This window comes from Orbicella faveolata, unplaced genomic scaffold, assembly GCF_042242905.1.
Source record: "Orbicella faveolata isolate gen_17 unplaced genomic scaffold, um_ofav_v1 contig_25, whole genome shotgun sequence".
NCBI lineage: Eukaryota > Metazoa > Cnidaria > Anthozoa > Scleractinia > Merulinidae > Orbicella > Orbicella faveolata.
The window spans coordinates 17,262,025-17,272,277 of NW_028301553.1; the positions used below are offsets into that span (position 1 = coordinate 17,262,025).

At 38.8% G+C, this 10,253-nt stretch overlaps 1 protein-coding gene and 1 pseudogene across 1 annotated transcript; one reads left to right on the forward strand and one right to left on the reverse strand.

Moving 5' to 3' along the window:
• Nucleotides 1–1,285: 1,285 nt before the first annotated feature.
• LOC149109199 (uncharacterized) lies at nt 1,286–4,184 on the forward strand (annotated as a pseudogene).
• On the reverse strand, nt 3,726–6,205 carry LOC149109200 (uncharacterized). Its single transcript, XM_089293143.1, has one exon. The coding sequence runs from the start codon at nt 5,771–5,773 to the stop codon at nt 4,562–4,564; it is 1,212 nt and encodes a 403-aa protein (XP_089149269.1). The 5' UTR covers nt 5,774–6,205; the 3' UTR covers nt 3,726–4,561.
• Between the last annotated feature and the right edge of the window lie 4,048 nt (nt 6,206–10,253).

Genomic DNA, 10,253 nt, shown 5'->3' on the forward strand with positions numbered 1-10,253 from the left:
GAATGATCTATCACAAAAAAACTGAATTTTGATATAGGGAATTTTTAATAATACAGAACATGCAGTGACAACGATTTACGGCGAATTACGAAAATCGTCTACGTCAAAGTTTTATTAGAACAGTGTTGCCAGAAGGGATTTAATGCCAATTCGTAGTGGGCAAATGATGAAAAAAAATCTAACGACTGGATTTTTTTTCAAATAAACAAAGACCATTTTTTAAGCCTTGTTTTTAACCAGCCCCGCTGCCATGGCAACAGCAAACACCTTAACCAAAATGCGAGAATAAACCCTTCTGTGGTTGAACTTGACTCTTGCAAAAAACGGGAGCCAAAGTATGAATAGTTTAAAAGCAATGGGGAATTAGGCATAGGCACTTGAAAACTGGGTTCGGCCACCTTAAGCAGTTGTGAAATTAAAGCCTGAAACGGGACTCGAACCCATGACCTCTGCGATACCAGTGCAGTGCTCTACCAGCTGAGCTATCAAGCCAACTGAGAGCTGGTCGCGCTTTGAGCTCGAAATATACCCGTAGATGATGAAGAATGCCAGTGCATATATAAAGAGATCATATATTTAAACTGCGGAGAACGATATGAAGACATGACTGATTATCACAGTTATACACAACTTAAGAGCAGCTTCGCCTAAATATCAACTAGACTTGGAAAGAGCGAAAAAATCGAATTTCTTCAAAATCGCCCAGAATGAAGCCCTACAGGCACTAGTTACAAAAATATTGTTTTAAGTTCGATAAAACAAAAACTTTTTTTACGCAATTTTTTCGTTTCGATGCCCCAAATCGGCCAAAATCGATCAAAACTGAGCGGCATATTCAGAGGCTCGTAAACTCGAAAGTAAAAATCTTCATTACAAACTGATTGCACGTCGTATTTGTATTTCCCTTCTTGTCTATTTAGAGCTAAATAGATCGCGATTTAATTAGAACTAAAATATTTGATGAATTTTTTAAGTTAACGACCCAAGATAGCTTAACAAGAGGTCTACATTTAGCCTATTTTCAAAGGCTAAAAAGACGTTCTGGTACACGGCTTTTCCCAAAACGACTAGCTTGGTCTAAAATAGCATTGTTTCTTCCTCAAATTATTGAAATAAAATTTTGGGGTAAATAAAATCGCGAGCGCTGCGATAGCGAACTAAATGCAGCACTTCTTCCTGAAAACGTGAGCTTTGACCCAAGCGTAACGAAACCGATTACTGCAAGAAAACCCGGAAGAAAAGCAAACGTTGCGTTATTTTGTACGATGGCCCAGAAGGCTCACAGTTCAGTTTTGAATTTTCACAGTTCAGTTGTGAATTTTCACAGTTCAGTTGTGATTTTTGAAACAGTTCAGTTGTGAATTTTCACAGTTCAGTTGTGATTTTTGAAACAGTTCAGTTGTGATTTTTCACAGTTCAGTTGTGATTTTGAAACAGTTCAGTTGTGATTTTTCACAGTTCAGTTGTGATTTTTGAAACAGTTCAGTTGTGATTTTTGAAACAGTTCAGTTGTGATTTTTCGGTTGGACGAAAAAGACTGGAACTTAACATACGGGAACTGAGACAGGCGAGTGTTTTTCTCCCGCCATTTTGGAAGGCGGCAAAGTTGTCCTCTAGTTTGTGTTTGGCAGTGCTTAGCGTTTTTAAACGATGGATGCTATAATAAGGCAGACTGTCCGAGAGGAAATAAGACGTCAGGGTGACTCTGCCTCTACGAGTTCTAAAGCAGCGACCAGTGAACCAAACCAACGAACGGTAAGCCGACTGTCTGGATTGCTCGACCGCATCAGAGGTCAGTCAAGAGGGAAGAAAAGAAAGACCGATAAAGAACATCGAATCCAAGTTCGCTGGATTCATTACGACAAGAAGTCAGAAGTTTTTGTTCCAGTTCGTCAGAAGAACGGTGGCGGAAACCGGTTCGTTGCTTATACTGCGTCGGAACCTCCCACAGTTGAAGAACTTAAACAAAAAGCCACTACTTTGTTTTTCCCTGACGGGAAAAGTGCTTTCGCTGGCTCTGTTGACGACATGCTCCTAGATATCTGCGACACAACCCAAACGGCCATTATTCGATTTCCTGGTGAAGGAACTATTGAAAGTTATTTAAAGGAAAATGGTCTCTATCCGTCGACAACTTACCTCTATCTAAGATCACAGCACCAAGACACATTCTTTCCACAACTGGAAGCAGAGGAGGAAAATTTTGAACGGTCAGTCAACCTGAATACTTCGCAGGTAGCATCAGGTGCTGGTGAGCGCGTTGTTTGTTCAGTATGTAGCTGTACGTATTTGGAAGGTGAAGAATGCATTCGATGTGAGCAGAACAGAGAATATGAGTTTTCTAGGATCGCTGATGGGGGGAATTCATGTACTACAGAAACCCCAGAAACACCAGAAAACCCAGTTTTACTAACTATGGATGAAATAAGATCTAGGCGGGTAGCACTTCTTTCAAATGGTGTGGCTGAAACCGAGGCAGAAGGATCGCATAGCAATGTGGCTGATGAAACCAGTTACCCAAGGCTTACAAATGAAGAGAATTGTAGTCGTGATGAAGGCTCTGTAGAGCAGGATTCTCCATGTCCCTCTTCATCAAGAGATCTTCCAGAGAGAGTTCTCACAGTTCACAGAACATTTTAAAGACCCAAGTGTAATGAACTGTAATATTGATTTTAAAGTGATTAATGAAAAGGGAGAGTTTGAACAAGGTGTGGGTGTTGGGGTAATTTGTGAAGTGTACACTTTATCCTGGAGTGAATTTTCCATCTCCATGACCATAGGAGAGAGAGAAAGACTTCCCTTTGTTAGACATGACCACTTTGTTGAGGAGTGGGAGGCTGTGGGGAGAATTTTAGTTAAAGGGTTTGTGTCTGTCTCCTATTTTCCCACCTTTTTGTCAAAAGCTTTTTTATGCTACTGCCTCTTTGGCAATCAAGTTCCAGATTCCATGTTTGTTGATTCATTTACAAAATACCTATCCCCAGTAGAGGAAGAGTTCATTGTAGATATTATGAGGAAGAATCAGCTTCCAGATGATGAAGATGAATTTACTGATTTTCTTGAAAGGTTCAAGTGTAGAAGGGTGGTTACCATTGAAAACCTTAGCCAAGTCATTCTTGAAATTTCCAAGCAGGAACTAGTTCAGAAACCACATCTCATGATTTCATCTTTGCAACCTTTTGTACAGCAGTTGAAGCAGTATCCCCAGTTCCAAACTATTTCAGCCGTTGAGGGCTTCTATGATAGTCTTAAACCTACAACGAAAAAGGTGCTATCTTGTCTCACCTCAAATCCACAAAGTGAAGGAGAGAGAGATGCATTTAAATTTTTGCAGCGATTTGTAAGAGGTCTGGAGATGCCAAAACTCCTACAATTTTTGCGATTTACAACAGCTATGGATATTATGATTGACAAGAAGATAGAAGTTACTTTCATTAAGTGCGAGGGCTTGAGTGTAAGACCCATTGCCCACACCTGTGGACCCCTTTTGGAAATTCCATCCACGTATGCTAACTTTGTGGAATTAAGGGAAGACTTCATGAACATTCTTAATCGGGACAACTGGGAAATGGAGATTATATGAAAGAAACTCTATTGGCCTAGGTTTTTGATCGATGTTTTTCTGTCACAAACTAACTGTCGAAGGGTTGAATCATGCCCTGTAAATAACAGGCTATTTAATTGGAATGCACAAAATTGGTGTCTGAAATGACCTAAAATCTCCATTATTTTTGTGTGTTCTCAACTATGTACTGTTGTAGTTTTAACTAAGGCAGCCTCAGAACCAGAGGTCTGTGTCAGCCGTGTTTTCAAGCTGGGCAGAATGTTGTGTTAGTCTGTTGTATTTTAGGTATGAAGTTCTGATTTCAGGGTAGACCATAAGAGGTCTAGGGAGGAGGTGACTGTGCAAGAAAAATTTTAAAATGCTGAGATTTCAGGCTAGGGAAAGTAGCATGCACTCAACATTTTGTTAAGATCCCAGACAATTTGTTTCATCGTCAAAGTTTACTTTAAGTTGTTGACGTAATAAGTGTTTGAGTTCTAACGTTTGTCAATTCCAGTTCACACACCAACCCAGTTATGTACGTATTTAGCGTTTCTGGTTCTTAACATTTAGAGTGGCTTACATGTAGACAAAAACACACTTGTCATTTGCTAAATAAAATGGTTATTATTATATAGAATTTGTGTCCTCATTTTCCCCCAGTGCTTATTACAGGTTGGCTGCTTAAAGACCAGGCAAACTGCTAGAAGATTATTTTACTAGTATTGGTTTTCTTCTTGTTTTTGTGAAAACCCCGACACTAAACACATCTAGGTCTCAGTTTAAAAAAGTGTATCAAATACCATCCCTGCAGCGTAAGATGGAAGATAATTTTTGATGTTGCCTTGTCTTCCCTTCTGAGATATCCCATTAAGGACTCTACATTGTCAGTGAGAGGGTGGGGTAATGAAAATCAATGTTCATACATACAGGTGCAATTTGAAATATGGCAATAGCTCGTGTTTTTGGTTACAAAACTGTGGAAGAACACGTTCGAAGGATATGCTTTGAGAAAAATTATGTTAACTTTTCCACCTCTTTGAGGAGTCTCATATAGAGATCAAGAGCAGAGCTAACATCGTGTGGCTCTGGAAGGTCATGTTCATTCATAATAGTCAGAGCAAATTCCTTGAAATCCTCACTGTAGTCAGGCGGGCACATTGTGGAGTGATCATAGAACTCCTGAAGGTCATCTTCGTCTACATCCGTTGTATAGTCATCTGTATTGTAAAGGTGAGGTAGAAAAAACATGCAATCAGGTCGTCCCCGAGGACCACTGCTGTTTCCAAATTTGCTTGACGATATTCTGTGTTGATTCCACAATTCCGCAACTTGATGTAGCTCATTTCTTACAATAGACATGAAGCAAAATCGAATGCAGTCAACATGAACTGGATCTGAGTCAATAAATAGACCCAAGTCACGCAGATCTTTAAAAAAATTAATCCACCAACCAGGACCATCCTTAGCTAGATGTGACCAATAGGCTTTAATCCTCTGATTTGCTGTGGACCTGCCAGTGAGAAAACACCCAAGACCTGCATCCTCGTCACTGTGGCTCGACCTCAGAAATGTATGTACTGCAGCAACCATGCTGTTCTCAGTTCCGTCGTCTGATCTCACTTTTCTCGGTAAACCACCGATTTGTTTTACAGCATCAAGGTAAAATTTAGTGATAACTTCAGGGTTGTTATTTGTGGAACCAACCTCGAGCCAAATTAGCCTCCTTGAAAATCCATCGATGGCTCCATGCACACAGAATCCATAAGGTTTCAGTTTGTCATAGCCATCGATGTGCCAGACAAAGTTGGGCCCTTTTGCACGGTATATTCTTCGGCGAAGTCTCTTCCTTTTTCTGCTCTCGACTCCCTCTGGATCCAGCTCTCTTAAAAGTTTCATGACTGTTATTCTCTTTACCATATATCCTTTCCTTCTCAGTCTGGCCCATATCCTGCGGTAGCCTACGAAGCAGCCACTGCCACCGAGCTCTCTGTCTATGATCCCCTTTAGCTCATCAAGAGGCATATTCGCGGGACGTCTTGACAAGCCTAAGGTTCGAAGTCGTCTTTTCAGCGTTGATATACTTATCGTTATTCCGTGAAGTTTTAAAAATTCCAGCATTTCCAAGTTGCTGTATCCCTGTTTAAAATAGCTCGATATCAATTCCAACTGGTCATCCTCTAAAACACCATTCACATTCATACATGGTGAATAAACTGGTAGCGGCATTTTGTAACTTCTTCTAGAGTACCGTTAAATATAACTGCACGTCTCAAAGATGGCTGTTATGCTAAGTTCGGAAACTCCCGCCTTTTCTAGACGTAGAAGCCCGGATATGATGAATGAAGTGCCAAGGGCGGAGCTTTTGTTCCAAAAGGTCAGAATTGAACTGTGCGGAGAATCACGACTGAACGTTTTTCAAAAATCACAACTGAACTGTGAAAAATCACAACTGAACTGTTTCAAAAAATCACAACTGAACTGTGAAAAATCACAACTGAACTGTTTCAAAAATCACAACTGAACTGTGAAAAATCACAACTGAACTGTGAAAAATCACAACTGAACTGTTTCAAAAATCACAACTGAACTGTGAAAAATCACAACTGAACTGTGAAAATTCACAACTGAACTGTGAGCCTTCTGGGCCATCGTAATTTTGAAACAATTTCCAGTGATATCTCTCCGAAACCATGATTGGAAGAAACTCTTTCCAGATATAAAATCTTACAGGGATTTGGGGCATCGAAACGAAAAAATTGCGTAAAAAAATAATTTTTGATTTATCGAACTTAAAACAATATTTTTGTAACTAGTGCCTGTAGGGCTTTATTCTGGGCGATTTTGAAGAAATTCGATTTTTTCGCTATTTCCAAGTCTAGTTGATATTTAGGCGAAGTTGCTCTTAAGCAGTTTTGAAATTAAAGCCTGAAAAAAAATTCAACGGGATTCGAGCCCATGACCTCACAGAGTTCTTCCAGAAATTCGTACCCAGGCTCTCCCTGCTATCGGATCAAAATGTACGACTTTCAAGTCCCCCGTGAAACCTGCTAAACATGGGCTGAAAGAATCTTTGACAAAAACAGTACTTAGCGGGGAAGGAAGGGGAAAAATTTTTAATCCAGGTTTAATAAATAAATTAATTAAAATGGAGCGAGTGAGCGCCATCCCACTACTTGCACCACACAAGCCAGTTTAATTTAACAGGGCTGTCAAAATAAGCTGGCAGCCGGCGCATTCAACTGGCTATTTCGAAAACTGCGCCGCCTACTCCGAATGCTAGTAGGTTAGTCCTCACCCAGATATTGGAGAAATAAAATGGAATAAAATAGCTTAGTTATTAATTTGTCTGAACCCAAATTGGATCCGAGAGAATAAAGCATTTGCTAAAAAAAAAGACGAATGGAAACTGATTTAATTAGCTGTAAAATGTTCTACACCTCAGTGCATCAATTTTTGAAGCGAAGAAAACACAGAATAAAGTATCTTAGAATAGTCCGGTAAAAGAAGACTTTTCGTTCTGTATAAAAGGCGCTACAATAAATGGGACTGTAGAGGTTTTTTCCCAGCTAAGTGCTACTTAATGAGAGAAGTAGATTTATTTACACAATTATTAGCATCTACGGCCGTCGGCGGTGTGAAACTGGCTGACAACCGCCATAAAACTGCAGAATTACTTCAGCCTACACTTTCCCTTACTTTAATGGAAATAAACATACCCCGTTGTATTTTCTGAAGCGATGAAGTAATTTTCTAAATTTATAAACACACAATTAGCATGATGCAATACAAACATCAGGGTAAACGCAGAATATTCCATTTAGAAGCGAAGTTCCGACGAGATGCATATCAGATAACGCGTGAGTGTCAAATACGTTCGCTTAAAACAAAAACGCCTAATATTCCCAACTTAAGATTAAAATATGAAAGAAACTTGAAATAAACTTTTTTCAAATTTAACTTTATGTAAGATAAAGCCAAAAAAGCGCAAAAATATCAAACATTTTAAAGCCGTGGATTTCTTGCATGCATGATTGCCAAATTTATCGGCTAGACAAAACGTCGCTTTTGTTAATTAGGAAAATGTTAATTTATTTTGCTAGGCTCTTGATGGGATTTTATTCTCACTGGGTTTTTAAGTTTTTAAAAAGACAATTTGATAATAGTACATTTTAGGAAATAAGTCCAAAAAGGAAAAGATCAAAAAGTTTTTATTGCCTCCTTATGCACAAAATACAAATACAATACAGTAGATATCTACAATGTGCAGAGTAACGGTGCAAGCGTGGTTTACATTGTATCAAATAAAAAGAAATGACGAAAAAAAGGAAACATCAAGAACAAAACAGTGGTAAGGCAGGCGAAACTTAAACTTACATGAAATATTTCCACTTATCACTGAAATCTTTTTGAGAGCGATTTGCTTGAATGAGTCAATCCTCACTAACCTTTTTGCTGTGTCATTTATATAAAGACTGGATTTGAGAATAACTAATTAAGTGGGAAAATCAGTTACAAATGTACACAATGATTGCTGAAAGTAGTCCCACATTGCATCTCGGAGAATTATTTTTCAAAACTTTTCCCAATGAGAGGGGGAGGCACACTCTCCCCATACGATGGGCAGTGCGCGTCTTGCTCAGCCGCTCAGCGGCATGTTTTTCACGCAAACCTTAGCCAACTACTTTTTGAATGGAACCCGCTACGCAGAAATCAACTGACAACCCCGTGGGACTCAGTTGTTGATGTTGTTAATTATTTAAACAGGCTTAGTCATTACATCAGCAAAACATCTTGACACTACATGTGTAAGTTCACTTGACATGTGTAAACAGTACCGAGCTCAGAGAGTTAAAACTCACATGGGACAATGCACAAAATAGGGCTAAATTGAGAGATTTTTGTTGTGTTATGTCTCATTGGGACTAAGAGCTAAATAAATAATTATTATTAGAGGATAAAGTAAGTAAGTAAACAGTATTCTGCCATACATTTCCCACTTAAAAATTGTAACGGCTTGTCTACTTTCTCACTGGTAGCAACTCCCAGATACTGACATTTAAAAACAACATTCCAACCGAATGGAATAAAACTAAGCATAAGACCACAAGTACGCATTGCGGACCTATTTTGTATATTTTGTTTGTGCGAATATTTATTTATTTTAAAGGATTTTACTTTATCACATAACTAGCAAAGTCGCCCTATCAAATTTACACTTGGTCATTTCATGTTTAATGTATACCCTTATACATATTTTGCAAATGACAATCTCGCACTAAGTTTAGCCACTCACCGAAGTTTCAGACTCTAAAGTACAGGTTTTCCTTATGAAATTCGTCTCCAAAGAAACCCACAATTTGACATCGTTTCAAACAGTACTCAATAGCCAGGCCGCGTTGTCAGTTGCAGGTGCTTCTTCTTCCTGCCAATTTCGAGTTGGACGGAGTGACGTCACATAAACACGCCCTTGCTGCCAAGTATAGTTTTAAAATGGCGGCGTCCGAGGTCGAATTTTGAGCTTCTTCCGAGACGAATCTTTTCAGGATAGCAGGCACTTTAGAGGGTGAAACTTCGGTGAGTGGAAAACCCTAATGTTTACTTGCTATAGGTGGAGACAGAAAAGTAAGCTTTTTGGAGTTGTCGATTCCTTTAAGGTGGCTCTAAGCCCTATTTACCGAATTTATTTAAGCTCTGGAAAAAGTTGTATCTTCACATGGTTATTAAAAGTCGATAAAGAAAAATGGGTTTCACCGGGTCGTTGTTAAATTGTAAGCACCTAAAGTTCCAATTAAGGGTGTTAGTAACAGGTTGTTTAGTTGCTATGATAATATCTCATTATATATCTCATTATATCACGAAAATGACCAAAACTTGCCCACCAATGATTGGGCGTTTGTGTAATACCAATATTGCAACATCAGTTGATAAAGAGTGTTAGGATTGACCCGTTCAGTACAACTGTTGGAAAGTGTTGGGAACTGTTCCTGTCTCCGTGAATTATTCAGACTGATACTCATTCATTTTCGTAAGTATTTTGAGATGTAGTTTTTCTGTGAACGAAATTTCTGTTGGTTGGTACAACAAAAGGCCCCATGGCCTAAAATCTAATTTATTACATGGTTACACTTACAGAACGGTTAAATATAAATTACTGGAAAATAAATCAGCGCCTAAGTCTTGAATTTTGTTTGAAGATGCGTCCCTAAAAGGGTAAACAAAACGTGAACTGCGCCAGAATATGTATAGATACATTGAGATGGAGTAATCTGTGTGTTATGAGAAAGGAAACGAGACTATGCAACTGGATTGTTGCTGGTAACATGCCTCTTCCTCCGCTTGCACAATGTTTGTAATCATTAGTGGTAGTTAATAATTTGATTTATAATATTTTCAAGGAATTGTGTTTGTTTTGGTTGATCAGTTCGATTTTATCAAATCTGCACAAGGTAAGCGCCTTAGGTCATGCGCTTGCTGTATCCTACGTAGAAGAAGCCCTACTAAGCAATTTCTCTTTCTTTGTTTTTTCTTTAGCGGGTTCTATGCCGTGAAAAAAAGGTTTAGATACATTACAAATCTTTGGGACGTTGGAAGAGGAATGCTCTATTCGTAGATGTTTAATTAGGCTTAAAAGAAACCTCCCATGTCTTCAATTTAATATTCTCTTGCAAAGATTGTGCGATCGCTGATGAATCTTCCCGTGGGATCA

Excerpts from the sequence above, each read along its gene's own strand:
- LOC149109200 (XM_089293143.1), bottom strand. The coding sequence starts at position 5,773 with ATGCCGCTACCAGTTTATTCACCATGTATGAATGTGAATGGTGTTTTA.